Source organism: Hippopotamus amphibius, chromosome 1, assembly GCF_030028045.1.
Source record: "Hippopotamus amphibius kiboko isolate mHipAmp2 chromosome 1, mHipAmp2.hap2, whole genome shotgun sequence".
In the NCBI taxonomy this organism is placed as follows: domain Eukaryota; kingdom Metazoa; phylum Chordata; class Mammalia; order Artiodactyla; family Hippopotamidae; genus Hippopotamus; species Hippopotamus amphibius.
Genome location: NC_080186.1, coordinates 167,282,903 through 167,304,815, shown reverse-complemented (window position 1 = coordinate 167,304,815; position 21,913 = coordinate 167,282,903). Strand labels below are relative to the sequence as shown.

The 21,913-nt window shown below is 51.9% G+C and overlaps 1 protein-coding gene across 1 annotated transcript in view; it reads right to left on the bottom strand.

Moving 5' to 3' along the window:
* Window positions 1-21,913, bottom strand: part of FSTL4 (follistatin like 4) — a 394,347-nt gene that overhangs the window by 118,397 nt on the left and 254,037 nt on the right. The window contains exons 4-5 of the mRNA XM_057735151.1: window positions 9,479-9,672; window positions 5,782-5,905 (exon numbers count right to left, since the gene is read on the bottom strand). Of these exons, the coding sequence (XP_057591134.1) occupies window positions 5,782-5,905; window positions 9,479-9,672 (318 nt within the window). The remainder of the gene's footprint in view (window positions 1-5,781; window positions 5,906-9,478; window positions 9,673-21,913) is intronic.

Below are 21,913 nucleotides of genomic sequence, written 5' to 3'. Positions count from 1 at the left end.
CAAGCAGCTTTTGTCTTCTTTAAAGGAGCATTAGGCCCATGTGGGCACCAGGGGCTCATTTCACACCCCAGTGACCTATCCATTAGATCAGGGACATCTTGGCTGCAGGGGCAGCCACAGGGGAGCCCTCTGGCTTGGCCTGGCCTGGCTGATGCTCCTCCACCTGGGATCCTGCCTGTGGGACCCCAACAAGGTGCTGCTTCTGCTCCCCCTGGAGACATGCAAAGGCCCTCTGTGACCCTTGGTGACACTGTGCTTGGATGACTGCTTGCCGTGAGCACACGGTGAGCAAAACAGCCTCTGGCCTCCTGGAGCCTGTGGACTAATACGGGCCAGATGACAACGATGTGGCACAGAGTGACGGGGATGGGAGGGAGGGGCTGGGGACAGACAGACGTCTTCATCATCACCATCATCACCTCCATCATTGACCTACCTGGCTAATGACTGCTTAGCACTTAACATATACAAGGTATCACTCTGATCACTTCACACATATTACTTCATTTAGTGCTGAGTAACCCTATGTGGTGGTGATTATACTCATTTTACAGACAAGGAACTGGAAGCTCAGCTTGACCTCTGGCAAAGACCTGTCCAAGGTCACACAGCTAGTAAGTGGCAGAACAAGGATTTGAACTGACTCAGTCCGCACTCAACCAGCAGGCCACAGTCTTGTACTGTGTAGAGATGAACCCAGGGCTGTTGGCACACAGAGAGAAGTGTGTGGGGCTTGGTAGAGGGCAGAAAAATTAAGGAAGACTTGCTGGAGGAGAAGACCATTGAGCTGGGACTTGAAATTCAGAGAAACCTGCTGTGGGGACTGAGATTTTTCCTTAGTGGAGAATACTGATAAGTTGCAACCTGTGTTTGAATGCATGAAATGTTTCTGGAACTAGGCATTTGGGTTCAATCTTGGTTCTCCTACTGGCTGGCTGTATGACTTTGGGCTAGCTACTTAACTTCTCTGAGTTTCAGTTTTTTCATCTGTAAAATTGGGACATAATACACAGTGCTGACACATGATAAATGTTCGGTATTGTGTTGTATAACTAGAGTAGTAAGAGCCCATTACTAACTAAAGCAATATTAACAAACAAAAACCATCACGCTGACTGGCTTCAGGGGCACACAGAAAGCTCACAAAGAAGCTTCCTTGGAGCCCCTCCTTCTACTGGAGAAAGTCCTTGGCAGCCGGTGGTGAGACTCCCAGCCCCTTCTCACACCAGTTTCACATTCCTCCAGCGACCACTCCAATTTAGCTGTTTTATGACCTTGAGCAAATGAGGGACCAAGAGCAGTGAATCCGTTCTTTTGCCACTTGATGTGCAAGACCTGTGTGAGGCAACCAGGTTTTCCCTTGGGGTTGGGTGTCATCACACCAATGGTCTTAGCCTCTGCCCACGCCCACACCAGCACGCAGGTAACTCTTGCTCTCCAAACTCAAGGGCCGAATAGATGTACATAAAATTTTTGACAAACTCCATGCTATCCAAAATTTTGCTCTTCACTATCCCAAACTAAGGAAACGAACAGAGTAGGATAAAAGTGGAATACTTACCAGCTGAATTTCCTGTCTGAATTCATGCTACATGGATAAAGAGTCAGATAGATTCGGGGGAGGGATGGTTCTCGTTGTTTTACCATCACAGGGTGGCTGTGAGGGCTGACTATGATAACGTGTCTGGCACAGCATCTGGCCTATGCAGGCATCATTCATTTCAGAGGATAACGATGTGCCAGGTGAAGCTGCAACATCCTTTTATTACGCAGCAACAATGGCAGAGAAACAGCTATAAATTCGCCAGGTGACCATCTCCTCTGTTTCACAGAGTTGCCCTGGATACAGAGGTATTGCAATAATCAGATTAAATCACTGTTTTCCTTCCTGTTTGCCTGGAGCTGAGGAAGGACATCTGACTTCCACACAATCAGCCCCCTGCAGTCCCCCTGACACGGTCCTCCTCCTGGACACTATGCATCCGTGATCCTGGGACGTTAACACGGGAAGCCCTTTATCCTGCACTGCGAGCTGCGCAAACCCTTCCTTTGCATGCAGCACATTGCTCTCATAGGATTAATTAAAAGGACCAGTATCTTTCTAAAAAGCAGAAAGGACTTGTAATGCATTTAAAGCAAGAGAAAAATCCTCGTTTAAAGCAACATGTTTTTCCCACGATCCCAACCCAAGCATTCAGAAAAGTGCAAAAACATGCATTATTAAAAGGATTTTTAAGCGAGCAACTTTTAATTCATCGAGATGAACAGCCAGCCTGGCATGCATTAGGCTCAGAGACCCCGGGGCCTGGGTCTCTGCCTCACAGCAGAAGACAGGCGGTTCTGCGGCTTGCTGGGGATGGGGAGGGAGGGGTGGGGAGGAAGGTGGGGGGGGGGGGCACGTGCTGAGAGGACACTGCGTCTTTAGTTCCGAGATCAGCCTGTGATTTGGAAAGCCAAAAGCAACCTGAAGAGAATATTTGGGTGATAAATGGAGAAAGAGAGGGAGGCCACCCTCATATTTCCCTGCCATCACTGTACAGAGATGGGTGATGCGCAGCCTTCGTGCCTTCTGACAGAAAGAGGCTGAACTGACTTCCCTGCCTAAGGGACCTGTCCTCTGCCCTCCTCAGGGAGAGGGTCGCCTGTTCTGCAGAGCCAGGAAGAGGGTGCAGCCCCCCCCCACGAACCAGCTCAACTGGGCACGGCAGCCACTAGCCCTGGGATTCCTGGCATTGCTCTCAGCCAGCTGCAGACAGTGGCAAACACCAGCCCAGCCTGGCCTATGTCAGCTGCATGAGAAAACCTGATTTAGCAGACCCACCACAACACCAAAAACTCATCAATATGGCTCACTTCTCCAGGGAAAAGTCCCCTCAACCCATCCTTTAATAGAGTGGCCGAGTTGTGCCAGGAGTCACCCCACAGACCCTGCCCTGCCTGGTACCCAAGGATCTTGGCAAAATAGAGACTAGAAAATACCATTTTAAAGTCTCAATCTTTGCCAGGCTGTCAGCTTCAGTTTTGAAAATTAAATCCAAAATGTTGTTGCTGAAATGTCTGAGATGTAACTGAGTTTTAGATTTCTTTAATGCCTATTGATTTCTGGGTAATAAGTTGTACCTATATGTCTCATTTCAATTTCCTACTTAACATTCACTGAACCATAAATGCATTCCCAGAGTGATGGGGATTTAGAGCTCCCATGACTTTGAAAGACCATTGATCCCATGTGCTCCGGGTGGCCGAGTATGGGGCCTTTATGGCGGGGTTAACTCATGCTCCAGCTTCCTTAATGGCTGCGAGTTTACATTTACTGCGTATGTATTATTTGGGTTGGGCTATGATGAATGGTTTGGCTGCCTGGTTCAAAACAAATCCAAGGCAACAGCAGAATCTGATTTGCTTTAAAAGTGATGATTATAAAGCTTTTCAAATAATAATGCAGGAATGAGGGAAACAGACAGCACACTGCTATGCGTGGGACATACGGCTGGAGGTGAAGTGAGGACTTCTCTCCTTTTCCATGGGCAGCTCCTACTTATGACGACCTTCACTGGGGAGGCCAGGGCGGGCTTCCTTTTCATCAGGGGCAACAGGGGTGCTGCCATTTCTTCGAAAGTAGAGCCAATAGCTCCTGTTTGGTCCCAGACCAATTCCCAGGGAGTAGGCTCATGGACCAGAAGCTTCTGTGGTACCAGGTACCAGGCTGGTACCTAAGCAGTGCCATTCTCTGCCTAATGATGCCATCATGGGACATCTGAATGGGATGCCTGATGTATCACCCAAAGCCCTGAAGTCCAGCCTTGGCACCCACTCTTAAAATGCACTGATCTTTTTTTTTTTTTTTTTAACAGTTCCTTTTGTAGAGGGGCCTGAGCACACAAAGCACTGCTGGGAATGTCTCAGAACCACTCCCAGAAAGCGTGCCACTGCTTCCCTGATGTGGAGGGCTGCTCACTCTGTCATCTGCCGCGACATCTACTCTTTTTTCGTTCACGTCCTGTGGGATTAGCATCATCAAGGGGACTCCATCTGGGGGAGGTAGATGGAGAGGAGACTGCAGGGGGTGGATGCTGAGGACAGGAGGGGAGGGAGGGTCTTGTCTAGCATGTGCAGGTCAGTGCCTAACAATGGGCTCTCCAGAGGAAAGAGAGCACCCTTGCCCTTTTGTAGCATTTGTGTAGTGCAGATTTCTGTGTTGTAAATACTCTTACTATGACTGATTTAATGTTACCAACTACTTAACTGTTTGCCTGCAAAAGTCCTGAAAATCTAAGAATTGTCTCACGAGCTAGGTCTCCAGAGTTGCTCATACTTCCATACATTCTAAAATTTAGAGATTTATTTAAAGGAATAAACTCCTCAATCCACAAAGCAAACACCTCCACAGCTGATTGAGCCTACCAGGCATTCACACCTTATTATTAACCACCAGATGTAGATGTGAGTTTTAACTGTGGGCAGGAAGGAGGAGGCTGGGGAGCCACACCTAGTCACCATATATCAAGCAGAGTCTGGGAACAGGGAGGTTGGACTTTGGTCCTTGGTAACAGGGGCGCCAGGGACTGGAAAGGCACCGCCTTTGACAAGCTCATGGACGTTTCCCACAGGGAAGACTCGCACTCATTTCTCTCCTCTTAGGTCATATGAGTATCTCTTCTATCTGCTTCAAGAGCCCTTCTTGCCAGTAAATCATGAGGACCCATTTTCAGGCCTTGTGAATGTTTGGAATAACAACAGCACACAGAGCTGTTGACATGAAGCAGGAATACGTTCCTGGAAAATGGAACTCCAGGTAGAGGCTGGGCTGTGGCCCAGGATGCTGGGACCCGTGGCTCAGAGTACTCGGGGCACCCTGGGGTCTCACCCCTGCTTCCCCAATTCTAGCGCCTGCAGTTAGGAGCTGTGAGCTTACAGGTCACGTCCAAGGGCGTCTCACACAGGGTACACACATTACCTGCTTTAAGCAGAGCTTGAATGCTGTCTGACATGAAGGGACTTCACCTCTTTGGGGCCAAGAATGTTCGCTCTTGTCTCGAGTTAGGGTGCCGCCCTGCCCTCTGTCTCCTCCCTGCTGAACTTGTCTGGAGTTATCTGGGGCTTGTTCTTGCATCTCTTGGAAGCCCTGTCCCAGCTCCAGCTATGGCTGACATGAGGTCATCTCTCGGAGGAGCACCTCAGGGAGAAGACCTAGGTCCTTCAGTCACCCTACCCGCTTGCTACAGGCACCAGCAACCCCACAGATGGCCCACCCTGAGCATCTCCTCCATTTTCAGGTAACGCACCCCTTGTCTTCTTCTCCAGGGATTTCCCTGCCTCTTGTCAACCAGGACCCTCATTCTCCAACATCCTTCACAGTGACTGCTCCCTCTCCTGCCCGGCCAAGGCTCTAGCACCTTCCTACAGGATGTGCCCCCCAGCAGGGTTCCCTGACGGGGCCAGGCCACCTCCTGAGGAGAACCCTAGCATCTTCTCCCTCCATGTGCAGTCACAGAATCCCCTGTCGATGTGAGGCAGCGCCCTCCTGACCACGCTGAAATCTTCAAACAACAGTGACAGTGAGAAGAACCTTTACCAAAAGGAGCAGAACGCGTCCCCCCACCTCCCACCCCCCTTACCCTTTTCTTAAAGCTCAGGTTTGTCGCAAAACAAATTCAACCGCTTTCACCGATAAAAGAAGCCAACCTTGGAAACAACCGAGGACAGACTCCAGGCCCCTGACGCCATGTTGGTGCAGGAATGCATCTGCCCCCTGTGAGCCCCGCCTGGGGCCTGACTTACGGAAGGCTGTGTAGAACTCGTGGAGGGTCAGGAGGCCGTCTTTGTTGTAGTCATCAAATCGCAGGAGGTCGCCCGGCGAGCACCCCAGGAAGTCCTCCTCCAGGTCCTGCTCCTTCAGCACGTGCTGCGGGTGAGAAAGGCAGCAAGGCTAGAACCAGGGGTGAGCTCAGAATTGTGGATACTACTGGAAAATGGCTCAGGCCAAGTGGGGCTGCGGTCACCAGCCTGGGTGGATGTGTGTGGGGGACGGGGTGGGAGGGGAACACCAGCGACAGCTCAGTGGGCCTTGAGGAGCATCCAAATCTCTCTGATGTTGTCTTGTTTGACCCTCTCATTTTATAGAGGAGACGACTGAGGCTCAGGGAGGGGAGGGACTTTCCCAAGGTTACAGTGATTGGCGCCCACTCAGCATTAGCATCCAGGTCTGTCTTCTCCCTGCCTGGGCAAACAGACCCCAGACAGTCTGAGGTGGGGAGGATCCTTGTGGTCACCTTGTCTACCCCTTTGTGTTGTAGATGGGGAAACAGGGAAGAGAAGGGGCCTGATCAAATAAGCCCAGTAAACAGTGGCCGAACTCAGTGGCTCCCTGCTATGTAGAGCTGGAAGGTCACTGCTCCATCAGGGTACCCCTCCCCGCCTCCACCAGCCCACACCAATCTCAGGGCAGCACGTCCTAGCCACAGCACACCCGCTGGGAAGGGGAAACTGCCGTTCTCCTGACCCAAGCCTGAGCCCCTGTCACTGCCTGCCTTGTCCTGCCAGGAACACAAACCACGACCCTTGGGATTCTGTGGTGGGGACCACAGGAGGGCCCCTGTGAACTCCTCTCTGGAGGTGGCCTGGGCCACAGGGCAGAGGTCTCCCTAGCATGACCAGTCACCTTTTGGCATGTGTGTCTGGAATTAGAGTCTTGCAAGGAAAATGCTAAGAAGGAAATCTCAGAAGAAAGAAAACAATTTTATTTTTGGGGGGAGAGGGGAACAGAAGCATTTTCTCTTTATTTAACAGTCTCAGTTGAGCCTGCTATATTAAAGGCAATTTAATGAAATAATGTTAAAAAAATGACCCTTCACCCAGCAAGTAAGAGTGTTTGATAAAAGGGAGATCAACCATAATGCCCGAAATCAATCTTCCAAAGATGGAGATTTCCCTTTGTCTATTTCTGCATTGGAAATTGATTAACTTTTCATAGGACCGACAAGTTTTTCCCTGACACCTCTGATTCAGTGTCAAGGAAAGGCCCACTTTAGCTGGGCCCTGCTTGGCAGATTTATGAAATGGATTTTAACCACATTAAATTTTAAAGGGGAAGTCATAGTCCAATTACCATGCTTGTTAATGGCTTCAGGTGCCTCAGGGCACGTCTCTGCCAGGTTAGAGCAAGGCACCCAGGTAGGTTCTGTTTACCTGGCAGCTATCTGGGAGCCACGTGGGCCTGGGGTGCCAAGAGCCCACAGCTCTCTCGGTCTGGGGCAAGCCAGAGCCGCCTGCCCTCTGGGCTCCCCGCACAGCCTGTACTGCAGGGAATCGAATCGCCAGATGGCTCTTCTCCCAGGTAACTGTAACTAACAGGGCCTGGGCTCTCCCCAGAGCAGCATGGGTCACCTGTGGGTCCCTGGTCCTGCCCCTTGGGGTCTTAGCCGTAGCTATGGGCTGAGTATTGCTGGAAGTGGTGACACGCGGGCTGGTATGTGCCTGGGAGGCCTCCCGGGGTGTAGGCTGTGGATGGACTTGCACGTGTGGCCCAGCATGGGCGAGCAGAGTGGGCTCTGCAAGCACCTTGGGATCTGTGGTTCCCAACGTGCTCTCTGGAAGCAGACTCTGCACTGGCTGGACTTGAGAAGGGGACCCTGCGTGGGAAGTGTCTGGATAATTGCTCTGTACTCAGACTTCACAGATGCCTGCTGTCCCCGCAGACCTTGAGGGGATCAGATGGAGCCTGTGGTGGGAGCCCCCTGTCCTGCAAGGAGAGCAGGTCCATGCACATCCGCCCCCTGGGTTTTGTCTTTGTTCACCGTGACCTCGGCAGTGCACAGTCTGCAGGCAAGTCACTTGATTTCTTGGAGCTGCTTCCTCATCTAAAAATATTTGGGAAGTGAGGATAACACCAGCACCTACCACACAGCAAAGGGTGGCTAAAAGGTTTAAGGAGGAAACAATAAAGGTGATGCTGACGAAGTGATGCTGACGGCTGTCACCTACTGAGAACGTACTGTGTACCAGGCACGAGGCAGAGAACTTCACGTCTTAGCTCATCTAACCTTCCTGATGACTCTGTGACAGTCACAGACAAGAAACGAAGCACAGAGAGGTGCAGCTGTCTGCCTAGACCCACGAGGCGCCTGGAAGTGCTGGAGTCAGACCTGAATTCAGGCCGTTTGATCATGAAGTCTGCGTTCGTAGCTACTCAGCCTCCAAGTAAGGAATGCATCTGGGTTGGGCACATCATGAGTAAAGGGCCTCTTAATGCCAAGCCCACAGTGGGTGCTCCGTAAATGCCAGGACCCTCCCTAGCCTGCTCCTTCCACGTGACCTTGTCGCAGCTTTTTTTTTTTTCTTTTTGGCACACAGGCTTAGTTGCTCCGCGGCATGTGGGATCTTCCTGGAGCTAGGATCGAACCCATGACCTCTGCATTGGCAGGCAGATTCTTAACCACTGCGCCACCTAGGAAGCCCCTTGTCGCAGCTTTGATGAGGTCACTGCTATGCCATGTGAAGGATTTCTTTAAATTAGCATCAAAGGTGGGGACTCATCCTATCATCTGTCCTCTGGGGGGGGGGGGGGCACTCTGTAGTCTCTGGGGCAGAGCTGCCGGGCCCTCCCACCTGGCTCAGGGAGGCTGACCTCGTCCTCCCTCCCGCACCTGGTGTGGCTGCAGGGCCCCAGACCCTCAGAGGCAAACCAGCAGAGCAGGAGGCAGAACACAGGCCTTCGGGTCCACCCAGCCTGCCTTTTTGCCACCAGCACCCAACAGGCCCACCCTGCAGCTGGCCTGCCTGGTGCCCCGGGTTGCTCCCTTCTCGCTTCTTTTTGCTGCAAATGCTCACGGCCCTTGTACCACCTTGTAGCTGGACAAAGGGACACATGTGCTGTGTCTGAGAGAGAGGCAAACCACAAGGCTCCATTCAAGTGTTTTCTCAAAGGGGAGAGCGGTGCTTGGGGGTGACTGCAGGGCTTCCTACAAGCCAGCAGGCTGGGGTGCAGGCTGCTGATATCTGGATACTGCAAATGGTGAGGTCCTAGGGGAGAGGATGTGGGGACACCAGGTTACAGCTCCAAAAGTGTTCAGTGGAAACAAAACCTGCTTGCTTTGAACTTTCTGCTGAGGAAAGTAGAGGACTCAGGACGAAAAGACTTATTTTGTAATGAAAACCTCAGAGCCCAGCCCCTGTGCACTGTGTGTTCGCCAGCTAGCTGAGAGTGCCTCAGAGCTTGTTTGTAAATATTGGCTGAAGGTGGCTGGTGGAAAGGAGACACTGACATCGTTCTGTTTGTCAGATATTCTCAAGAGGCGTTAAACATAAGCTCCGACTCCCAGGAGACGGCTTTCTCCTGCAGGAGCGAGGCCTCTTAGGTGTCGTTACAGAGATGGTTACAAACGACGGTCCCCAGAGGATCTCCTGGTCCTCTTCCTTCACACACTGAATGGAAAACTGGATTCCTCTGCAATGTGATTTCACCAAATGCCGTACCCACCTGGGCCAGTTCGGAGCTGCTGAGGTGGCCGTCCCCGTCTGCATCCAAGTCCTTAAACAGAGATTCCACCAGGAGGCGCTTCTGGAAGGCAGGGTCTTGTCTGCTGTCCTCTTGGTGGAGTGGCTGGAGGCGGGTCTGCAGTGCCAGCAGGACCTTCTTCAGGCGGGCGTAGTCGGCCATGGTGCACGGGTCACCTGGAAGAGAAGACGGGATTATTGTAGTCAGACTCCTCCCCCCATCTCGAGAAGACCTCCATTCACCCCACCCATCGACAGTTACTGGGCATCCACTACGTGCAGCGCAGGCTGCAAGTGGAGTACGTGAGACCTGTTCATTCGTCTGTCCACCAGTCCATCCCATAAATATTTATAGAGTACTGGATACATGCCAGACATGGTGCAAATGCTGGAAGGAGCCTGTTTGTTCATCCCACAAGTGTTTACTGAGCACCTACTACAGCCAGACACAGAGTGACTTCCAGACGGAATGGAGGGATTCTTCTGGGGTACGTCCCAGCGCAGCCGCACAGCAGCTTTACGAAAGCTCGCCCCGATTCCATTTTGTAATAGCTCATCTTTGCCTTAATCCTACCTTAAAGGCTGCTTTGGAATCCTTGGCCTTATAGATTAGTGAGTTCCGGTTAACAGGACTAATAAGCCCTGCTTAAGATAATTAGGTACACTCCCAGAGCTGGATTACTTCAAAACGAACATGTGTACGCAAGCCTATGACCAAGAAACAAAAGGCAGCTTTTACGAAATTAAAACTGAAGCACACAGCCCATTGCTCGTAGGCCTTTTATCACAGCTGTGCTTGGTCCACAGCATCTTAGAACCACACAGCGTTTTGGCAAATGAGGCCCGTGATGCGCTGTGACATGACATAGTTTATCTTGCTGGTAATGGGCCACGAGGATGTTCCCCGCACAGGGCTGAGCCATGAACGCAGGCTGCAGGGCTGTCAGTGGAGAGGAGAGCCCCTCCGGCCCCACTTCCCCACCTCCCCGGGATGGAACATGTACTTCGGCACCTGGCTTTGCTGAGTCCTGGAGCACGGGTGTGGGCTCCTCCTCATCCATTCCAGGTTGAAGCCAGTGCGCTGATGGGAAGGGAGTGTCTGGGGCCCGGGGCTCTTGCCCTTCAATCTAAGGCCACTTTAGGGTACCAGATAACAGCTCAGGGTTGAAGTCAACATAAGCAGTTCTGGAGAGCACTGGCTCTGGAGTCAACCGCGTTTGAATTCCAGGTCTGCGGTTGCCTGAGTGTGTGCCTTGCACAAGATGCCTCAGTGATTTCACCTGTGAAGCGGGGCGAGCAGTGCCTCCCATAAAGGGCTGTTAGGAGGGTTAAATAAGATATGCACACAAAAGGCACACCATTGGCTCGGCACCGAGTCAGGGCTGATAAGATGATAGCGCCTCTCCCCTGTGTCATTACTGGAACCACATTTGAAGAAAAGCAACAAACAGGGGAGCTCTCTGGTGGGGAGAGGGCTGGGGGGGGGGTCTATGTGTTTCTCCTCCTCCCTCACTAGACAAGCCTGCATGGTCCAACCACTTTCTCTTGTGCTTGTTTGTGTTTCTAGATTTTCCTCCAATTTGGGGTCAATTGATTCTTGTCAGAAACAGATGCCTGTTACCATTTCCTCCTGCATGTTTATTTAGAAAAAAATCAATTGCTGTGTTCAATATAATCAAATCTACTTGCTTTCTGGGAGTTTCCATGCTCTGACAAGAATAGCTCACCCACCCCTCTCTAGCCTGGTAGGGTCTCTGTTCCTGGGAACTCGTAGGGCCGCCATTTGGCAAACCTGATTCTTAATTCTGTACAGTGTTGAAAATTGTGGCTGTGTCCCATGATTACACAATCCTGTCCAGGTACTGGGCTCTTCTGCTTCCTGAGCCTGGACAAAGATCAGTCAGGGGAAAGGAGAGGAAGAGTTTTGCCTAAATCCTGCCCCTCAGCCCCCAAGGGGGTAGAACTGGTCCAGGCAAATGGACGGAATCTGGATAAGGTATTTGAGTGGAGAGACGCTTTGGTGGAGACGGTGGTGGAAGTCTCTGTGGGGGGATCTGCAGGGACCTGTACTGGAGGGCTTGTCAGGCTTTCCTGGGAAAGGTGGTGTTCATAGTGGATGGGTATGGGGTTGATAGGAGGCTCAGCTCAGAAGTGCTAGTGTACAATTAGGCTCCTAAAAAATCACACTCCAGCATGGCCACCTGAAGGATGGACCAGGCCAAGTCAGATGGGCAAAAATGTCTCATCCTCGCTGGTCCATCAAACCCTCAATCTTCTTTACAGAACCTGGTGGGGCATAGATCTCCTTTGAGCTGCCTGCTGCCCTGGGCCAGGGGTCCGCAGCTAGACAGCACCTCCCACTCTGGCAGGCCAGGGAAACCATCAAGGTGGGTCCTGTCGAGTGGGCTGCAGCAACCTCCCCAGGCTCTTCCCCTCCTATCACTTCCCTACAGTTCACTGTGAGTTCACAGTGGCTTCTCCACCCTGGCAACTGCCCAGCACACCCCTCCTGGTTAGGAAGGTATGTACTGGTCTAGAAATCAACTTGGGGGAAAGAGGTGGGTGCCCCCAGTCTCCAGGGCCAGCTCCCTGAGCCCCTGGTCTGGCCTCCTACTAGGGCTCATGCCAGCCATGTCTTTCCCATCCTTTCACCAGCATTTACTCACAAACTCTGTGCCCGATGCTGGGTGGCACTTCGAGGATACGATGGAGCTTCTGATCCTGGGCATCAAGGGTGCCCATGGAGGGAGAGCTAATGAGGTCAGGGTGAAGGCAGTCTCCCTAGGAATAAGACCGCAGGATGAGGAATCTGTGGGCAAAGGTGGCAGAGGGAAGGGAATGCCAGGTCACAGGGATCACAGGTGCAGGAGCTGGCAGCACAGTGTGTCTGCAGCCCCGAGGAAGCTGGTGTGGCTGAGCCGGAGTGAGGCGTGGACAGGGGCACAGACAAAGCCAGAGGGAACTGTGAAGCTGGGGCAGGATGCCAGGCCCTGCGGATCACACTTTGCCAAACTTCCTCTGTCCTTCTTTCCTTTACCAAGGGCCTCACTGTGCCTGACTGCTGCTGGGCACAGGGGTCCTGAGATAAATCCAGCTGCTCCTGGAAGATGATATGAAATACTTCTTTATCCCAGGAGCAGTCGTGCTTTACTTGAGTTTCAATCTGGAATAATTGAATCATTGGCCCAATGTTCCTGAGCTCCTCCAATATCCTATAGCTCTGGGGGACCATGAGCACCAGAGGAAAGACACCCTTGTGGTATCACTTTAGATTCCAAAATTCAGCCTCTTTTAAGACTTCTGATGCTTCATCTCCAGCAAGGACTGCTCTCTCAAAAGCCTTCCCTTTTGGTTTCCAGGATGCATAGCTTCCGAGCAAGGCACGTAAAGTGCTAGCTTACCAAGTCCCAGGTTTAGTTTTTCATTTACAACCCCCCTGGTCACACTGTGGGATCAGATGGAATGGCTCACCAAGGCAAAGGGTGGGTGTCTGTGAACCTGCCAGGCCTGGTCTTTAGCTACAGAATCCCACCGTGCTGCCAGTTTTAAACCTTTGTCTTATTGTAAAAGAAAGACGTGTCCATCAAAACAACAATAACAACAAAACACTTGGCAAGTGCAGATGAGTACAAAGAAGGAAAATAAATTACCTATAATCCCCTTCCCAGAGGCTGGCCAGAGGTGAAGCCAGGCCCTCTGCACAGGTGACCCTGAGCTGTGAGCCAAGCTAGCGGAGCCCTGGCTGGCCTTGCGTGTTGCACAGGGCCCTAGCCCCAGCCCACCCAGCCTCGGTTTTCAGATCTTCCTCTAGACCCCCGTACTCAATTTGGGCAAAAGCTTCAGTACCCCGGGGCTGGGTCTTTCTTATCGTCACCTGGGTCATCACTGCCCACCCACCTGGCAAGCTCACCAGAGACTTGAAGAGGTGGGGGTGCAGAGGGAGAAACAATCTCAGTAGTGCTGGCCGCACGAATGCGCTACTCAGGGTTGGTGTCTACTGCTCCCTCCAACGTTCTTTTACCCAAATGTCTGCCCGGCTTACTCTTCACTGCATCTTGGCCGCTGCTGAAACACTGCCCAATCTAAACTAGCACCCCCAGCTTCCTCCGTGTACTGCCTGTTTGTGGTGGGCCTGGGTCCTGTGGAGGAACCCTGCCCCTTTGGAGGGAAGGTCCTTGGAGCGGATACAGCAGAAGCTTGGGGACCACAACATTCCTCCCTGGTGCCCCCGTGAGGGCTGAGCATGATGAAGACAAGAATGGCAATGCCCAGCCCGTCCTGGGAGCCCCGAGCCTGGGCTTCAGTGGCTGAGCCTGCAGTACGGTCAGGTTCCTCACTATGGATCCAGGGAGGGTGGGACTTCCGGAGAGGACTCTGGAGACGAGGATGTTTGTATATGACACAGGTCTGTGCCTTGACCTCATGTACATAATTTGTACATGCTTGAAAAGTCATTTAAGTGATTCCTCTGTCTTGATGTTTTCAAGGAAAGAAAAATTTGTGTCATAATATGGGGATTTTGGGGGTCTCTTTGGTGAACTTGGCTAGGTCAAAGCCTTCTGACACAGCTTGGACAGTCCTAGGGAAGACCTCTCCAGACCCATAAGCTCACTGTGTGCCGATGTGGGCCTGCCGGGTGCCTTTTTGCTTGCTTTCTCCCCCGATTCCTCTTTCTCTGGGACCAGCTCAGCCCCCTCCCACTCACACACAGAACACTGCCGACCATCCATCTTCTCACACTCGGCCCCGTACATACGGGATGTTTTTGTGTGTGTGAGACTTGTCCTCTGTCTTAGTTTGGGCTCCTGCTTAGCATCATCTGCGATGAGGATGGAGGGTGAGCAATATATTTAGAGATGATCCCAAGAAGTGCAGGAAGGTGGGAGGAAGTGAGGCTGGGGACGGGGAAAGACAGTGGCAACTGGGGCTCAGTCCACGGGACCTTGCAGAGATGGCATCGAGCACGCCTCGGGGCTGCTCCACCGAGGTGCCAGGGGCAGGGTGCTCCTTCACCAACTTCTGGCCCTCCAGGGCATACCCCCGCCCCAATCCAGCATTTCTGGACTCCGGAAATGAGGACCCAGCTCATGCATGAGGCCAGAAAGTGCCCACAGGCTGAAGTTGAGGTTGGAGGCCATTTACAGGTATCACAGGGACTGATTACCCAAAGCTGCACGGAACCTCTGGGTTGACTGCGGGAATCTGGATGGGGTGTTATCAGCATCTGCTGCATCCCTCTGTGGGACTGCAAGTTCCAAGCCAGTGGGACTGGCCTGGATAGTCACACATGAAGTGTGACAGTGTTAAATGCTTGTGAACGTGGTTGAGTCCTGCGGCTCCAGGGCAGACTCTCTCATCAAGAAGCCAGGGTGACGGGACCACCCTGTAACAACCTTTCCTGGGGGCCTCAGGTAGAGACAGGCTTCAACATAGGCTGCCACACCTGATACCAACTCCAGCGATGAAAATCACTGCAAGGCTAGATGGAGCACTGGACAGGGAGGCAGGAGACTGTCTGGCTCTGTTTTTGAGTGGCTATGAGACCCTAGGAAAGGCATCCACCCCTGCCCTTCTGGCCCCCAGTTTCCTATCCGAGAATGGGGGCAATAACAGTCCCTTGCCACCTTACAGGGTCCTTTTCTGTAAAAGAAAATATTGACATTGCCATGTCCGAGGGGTCAGGCAGGCCCGAGGGCTTCTCTGCGTGAAATGGGCTCAATGCCCCATGTTAGCCAGGGCCTGGCACAATTGTTTTTGTTCCCTTAACTGATGCCCAGTGCCTGGCATAGATGGTCACTAAATTGGTGAAGACTTCCTCCCTCCTTTCCCAACGCCATGAACATTTCTGCTCTGGGCCCTCTCAGGGACGGAGTCTCATGTCCTGGCCAGCCCAGTGGTGATGAGAATCCCCAACAGGCCCTTGAAAGGGCCCGGCCATCCTCCACCAGCTGGGGTGCCCCCTGTGCAGCCGTGCCGGCCCCGCTTGGCCAGCCCCCAGACTGGCCTCGGGCCTCCTGCCAGCATGTGTGTATGGGGCTCCTCCTGCTCACAGACTGGGCCTGTTTTGGCAGATAAAATATTGATCAGCCTTCTGAGGAGCCCCGAGTGTGATCCTATTTTCATGTCAGAACTTGGTAATGAACTACATTTATCAAGCCCGTTCTCCAAGAGAAAGGTCAGCCGCAGATCTGGCTAAGCTGTTATGACACCTCATTAATTTAGTTCCCTCAATAATTGTCCCTCTTTGAAGATTCTAATGTCCTCCCATTCCAGCCACAGTCCCTCTACTCTGAGGGCGATTATTACAGCAGGAGCACAGGCACATCCGCATTTAATTTTTTGAGCAAAGAGAGATAGGAAGCAGGTAGCAGCCTCTGGAATTAAACGTCTATCAAAGGCACGCTTTCTATTGCAAAACAAAGGGAAGCAAGGAAGACACTGTGAGTATTCTATCAGCCACGTGCACCCCTGCCAGACTGGGCCTCAAAGGGACGGTCTTCACTCTGTGGCAGGCAAAACTTCCGGTCCCGGGTATGGGAGGGGCTGGTGGCTCCAAGAGGCAAGGAAAGGGGCGTTGCACAGCCCGGGTAACGTGGGAGACCCTAGCCAGGCAGCAGGAAGCTCAGATGCTAGTTTAGAGGGAGACAGGCTGTGTGGTCCAGGCCCTGGACAGGCTCAGGTCCCTCATACCAGGGGGACCTAGAGCCAGGAGAGGGGGCAGGCTGGAGACCCCTGGCACTAGGAAGGGAGGTGGTATGGGAGACTGGAGAGCGGCCATCTCTGCCTGCCTCCCTCTCCAACATGCCCCCTTCCCCTCCTCTCCCCCCCGTCTCCCCCCTCCCTGCCCCAGCCGTCTTCTGTGGCACTGCCCTTTCCCCAGCCTTCACTCTCTGTTATTCACACACTGTTGGTGTCAGGCTGCCCCATTAGACGGGAGCCCCTTGAGGCCAGGGCCCTGCCTTGTTGCAGGTGTGATGCCAGCACCTGGCCAAAGCGCCTGCATGCAGAAGGTGCTCGTTAAATATCTGCTGACTGGAGGAAGGTGGAATCCCGGTGGAGAGTGGCTATAGCCCTGCCTTGAGGAGGGGACAATCCCAGCCACTCTGAGCCACAGTGACCGAGGTCTGGAACTCTGGAGGGGGCTGGGGGCCGTGTCATCTATCACATCCGCTCCTGGTTGGAGTGGGCGTGGTGAGGCAGCTCCGGGGTGCGGTATGTATAGCTGTGTTCACCGCTGGGGGTGTGGACCCTACCTCGCTAGCGGAGGCACCCCAAACCTGCAGTGGTGGCCCCACAGAGGCTAGCACAGCCACACTGGGAGTGGTGGTGGCAAGGTGGTGGTGGACCACAGAGAGGTTGTTGCCCTGATGGACACTTGGTCACATGAAAGCGTCTCCTCCGAGCCCCTCTTGCGGGCACACACAGCTCTTTGCAACCTGCCTCTGGAGAAGAGGAGGATGAAAGGGACTGTCCTCTGGTTCTGCCATTGCTGGTCAGGACAGCCCTGGACCGCCCTGTGAAAAGGCCGGGGGCAGGGGTGTCCTGTGCTTGGAACAGCCGTCCAGGTGGGGAGGCCTGAGAGTGAATTCAGCCACTGCACAACTTTGGCAAAGGTCTAGTCCCCAGGGCTCCGATCAGTAACAGCACAAAGCTGACCCTGAGAACCCTCTGAGCTCCCAGGGAGAGCTTTATACATGGGCAGGATTGGGGGGCTGGGGTGAGGGGGATCCTGAGGCCCCTATGAAGCCCCCACCCCTTGACAGCCTCCAGGGTGCTGGCCCTTCCCTCACAGGGGCAGCCCTGCACATCAGGAGTCCCCCTGCAAACCTGAAATTTGGACGCGAGGGGACTGCAGGACAGAGGTAACTAGAAATCATGAAGAACTCCTCTGCTATTTGCAGAAGTCATCCCATCTGGGGATGGGTGTGAGCTAAGGAGCAGGGGGACGGGAAGGCAGGAAGTGCTGGGAGGGGGCTGGTGGGTCACGCTCTGAGACGCCCACATGTCGGGGGAAGGCAGCTCCCTCCCCAAGCCACATGCTAGCCATCCCTTCAGAAGCCGCACAGCAGCCAGCCATGCCCTTGAGTCACACCCTCTGAAGTCTAGTCCTTCCTGAGCCTGCCAGGGTGGCCCGGCCCCTAGGTTCAGATCCAGAGGCCCACACCTGGGCGAACCCCCAGAAGGGCCCAGGGGAGAGACTGGGTGTGCTCATAAATCTCTTGGCTGCTGTTGGGTCCGCTCATGGGCAGGCTCTGCCCCGACCCCCACCCAAAGGTCAGCAGCCCTGGTTCCCACATTGTCTCCAGCTGGCCTGATAAGTACTGTCACAGCTATAGACAAAGCTGCGATCTTCACCACCAAAGCGAAAACTCAGCTTAACTGTCTGGCACCAACATCACAGCTGAACGTGGTTGTGTTACACGCGCCTCGGTTGCCATGTGTCATTCTGAGGTCTATTTTGAAACTGCTAAGCTGTGCAAAGAGCAAGAAGCATTTTACTCCCCGGTCTAATTTATGAGCCGCCATAACTTTACTGGAGTTTAGCTTAAGAGGAACAGCTGTTTAACTTGATGTAAATTCATGAACATTAACAATCTTTCTGCTGCCATTTCTGGGAAGATTCAATTAACAATAAATGCGGAAACCAATGGGCTTATCTTTAGGATACATTTTCACTAATATGATGTACTTTTACTGATGGTGTTGACCAAGCCACAAGATTCTGAAAATTCCTGGAGATTGTTAAGCACACTTGATACAGTCTCCTCACAATCCCCAAACAGACACAAACAGGTGTACTCACAGTCACGCCACCTGGTGACTCCCTGCTGGCTGTCCCTTGGGGCCTGGGACTTCTGAGCGGATGGGTCACTACTGCCACACTCAGGGCCCCTGGGGAGGTGTTTATGGCATGGCCTGAGCTGCAGTTCCTGGCTATTCCCATTACGTGCCAGAAAGCGGCCTGCAGATTTGCTTCCAGGTGCCCCTTCCTGGAAGGCCCTTTCTTCAAATCTGGCTTTTCTGTCAAGGCCCAGCTCTAAGGAGGAGCTCTGTCTGCTCCAAGCCCCACACTCTTGTCTTGTTTTCATCGCTGCCCATCTCCTCCATGGACTGTGCTCCAGTGCCTTTGCATTTCCTGCGTGAGTGTCTTCAGGCTCTTAGAGAACCAGCCATGGGGACCCACAGTGGACACCACCACAGGCCACGAGGGTGCTGGCGAGTTGCTGCCTGTCTTTGGTTCAGGGTGCTCGGCCTGTCTGCCACCGCACCATCATTCTGGGCTCTACCAGGGTGCCCTCCTCACTCACTAGTCCCAACCCCAGAACCAACAGCAGGCCTACCACGCTCATGAGCCCAGACCCAAAGAGGGCCTAGCATCAGGCTGGCCAGCTGTCCTTGCTCAGCATCCTCTGTTCTTTTCCCTGGACTGTGCTATGTGTCATCCCAGCTTCTTTGGAATGTTCTGGGTTGAAGGTTTGGGCCCACAAACAGAATCTGCACATCTAAGGCTCCACACGGCCTTCTGCCCCGCTTGGCCCAACACACATGCCATGCAAACCACATGCCTCCTGCCCCAGCTGCTGCACCAGAGCCGGTCAAGGCTGCTTGGATGCTGGGTGGTAGTTACCACCTCCACCTGTACCTGAATTCGTGGACAAAGCCTCATCTCAATTTTCACCCCAGCATCAGGTAATTTAAATTAACAAAACCACCCAGAGCTTTGCTAGATAAATGGTACATTTGCTCATGAATGCCTGGTTCAATTGATGTTGCTATACAATCTGCTGTTTGACATTTAAAATCCTCTCTTCTATTCCTATTAGAGAAAGAAAAATTGGTTGGATTCCTGGGAGAGGGATCTACATACACTTTTTATGGTTGACTAGCACATCTATCAGGTGGCCCTAGAGTGAAAGAGTAATGTTTGAAAACTTGAATAAATGCTAACGTTCTCCTGGCATTAAGAACTTTAGTTTTCACTCTTGTATTGGTGAGAAGCCCACACAACTAGGCCCCCTACCAAGTCACTCATGCTTCCTATAAGGAGGACGCACTCCTCATAGACTCTGCTCCCCCACTGCCCTGCCCAGAAGCTCAGTCCCCTGCCTGCTCCTCACCTGCCCTCACCCACACCAAGAGGAGACGCAGTCGTGCTGGACCAGGGGATGGCCAGTGATGGGGCAGCTGGGGTGGATGAGGGCAGAGACAGTGGGCACCACCCCCCCGCTGCGATTCCATTGATTTTGTTCCTGAGAGTTGCTGGGAGGCTTCATCCCCCAAGCACCTAACCAAAGGGAAAGGTCCTGCTACTGAGGCTGCAAAAATTTAGTCCCTCAGGGATCAGATGTTCAAAACATGTTGCTGCTTTGAGCTATGAGCCTCTGTGGCCTTTGAGTGGCCACTGAGTGGAGGGGAACCTCGCCCAGAGATGCAGCAGACTGCCGCGGGCTCAGTGAGTGGTGGGGATGAGGGCTCCCGGCACCAGAGCAAGGCTTACATCCACGCAAAGTGAACACTTTGCTCTGTGTGGACTCATAACACAGGAGTGGTGCTCTATAAAGCATCTCAGGAAGGGCGGTGCTGTTCGCAGGAGGCATTTTGGAATTCTATGGGGGTGTTTTTGGTTCTCACAATGACTGGCAGTGGCACTTAATGGCTGGGACCTTAGGGATCCTCCTCTTTGTAGCACAATCCTACCCAACATTTGCTGGGCGGGTATCTTGCACCAGTTTTCAAATGTCGCAGTGGACAGTCACAGAGTGAAAGATGCAGTTGCTATTCTCTGGTTATTAGGACTTAACACAGTGTTAAAGACAAAATATCCCCGCCCAGGGTTTGGCAAGGATGTTCCAAGGAGACACCTATGTTACATATTGCAAATTTGGTTTACAACTTTTTTTAAAAATGTTTTATGGCCGTGCCCCACGGCTTGAAGGATCTTAATTCCCTGACCAGGGATTGAACCCGGGCCCTCGGCCTTGAAAGCGTGGAGTCCTAACCACTGGACCGCCAGGGAAGTCCCTGGTTTACAACTTCATCAAGAATTATCCACTCTTTTGGAGAATCACCCCTCCACATGCAATGCCATTTGAGCACTCAGACTGTCACCCTGACACGCCCATCACAGACTGCATCTGTAGCCATTGTGCTCACAAGATCCATGTGCCAGGGCTGACAGCTTATCATTGTGAGGCAATGTGCGTAGCTGGTGTCCAAACAGCTACATACTGAAAGGCATGTTTTATGCCTACAACTTTTCCTGTATTTCTCCTTTATAACCTAGTTTTGGTTAAGACACATGTTCATTCAAGATAATACAGGGATGTTACAGAATACTTGCAAGGAAAAGGTGGCTTTGACACAAACAGATGGAGAGATATACCATGTTCTTGGATTGGAAGAATCAACATTGTGAAAATGACTATACTACCCAAAGCAATCTACAGATTAGATACAATCCCTCTCAAATAACCAATGGCATTTTTTACAGAAATGGAACAAAAAACCCTAAAATTTGTATGGAGACACAAAAGACCCCAAATAGCCAAAGCAATCCTTAGGAGAAAAAAATGGAGCTAGAGGAATCAGACTCTCTGACGTCATACTATACTATAAAACTACAGTAATCAATATGGTACTGGCACAAAAACAGAAATATAGATCAATGGAACAGAAGAGAGAGCCCAAAGATAAACCCATGCACATAATGGGCACCTTATCTTTGACAAAGGAGGCAAGAATATACAATGGAAAAAAGACAGCCTCTTCAATAAGTGGTGCTGGGAAAACTGGACAGCTACATGTCAAAGAATGAAATTAGAACACTCCCTAACATCATACACAAAAATAAACTCAAAATGGATTAAAGACCTAAATGTAAAGCCAGACGCTATAAAACTCTTAGAGGAAAACATAGGAAGAACACTCTTTGACATAAATCATAGCAAGATCTTTTTGACCCACCTCCTAAAGTAATGCAAATAAAAACAAAAATAAACAAGTGGGACCTAATAAAACTTAAAAGCTTTTGCATAGCAAAGGAAACTATAAACAAGATGAAAAGACAACCCTCAGAATGGGAGAAAATATTTGCAAACGAATCAACAAAGGATTAATGTCCAAAATATATAAACAGTTCATGCAGCTCAATATCAAAAAAACAAACAACCCAATCAAAGAATGGGAAGAAGACCTAAATAGGCATTTCTCCAAAGAAGACATACAGATGGCCAAGAGGCATATGAAAAGCTGCTGAACATCACTAATTATTAGAGAAATGAAAATCAAAACTACAATGAGGTATCACCTCACACTGGTTAGAATGGGCATCATCAGAAAATCTACGAACAATAAATGCCGGGGAGGGTGTGGAGAAAAGGGAATGCTCTTGCACTGTTGGTAGGAATGTAAATTGATA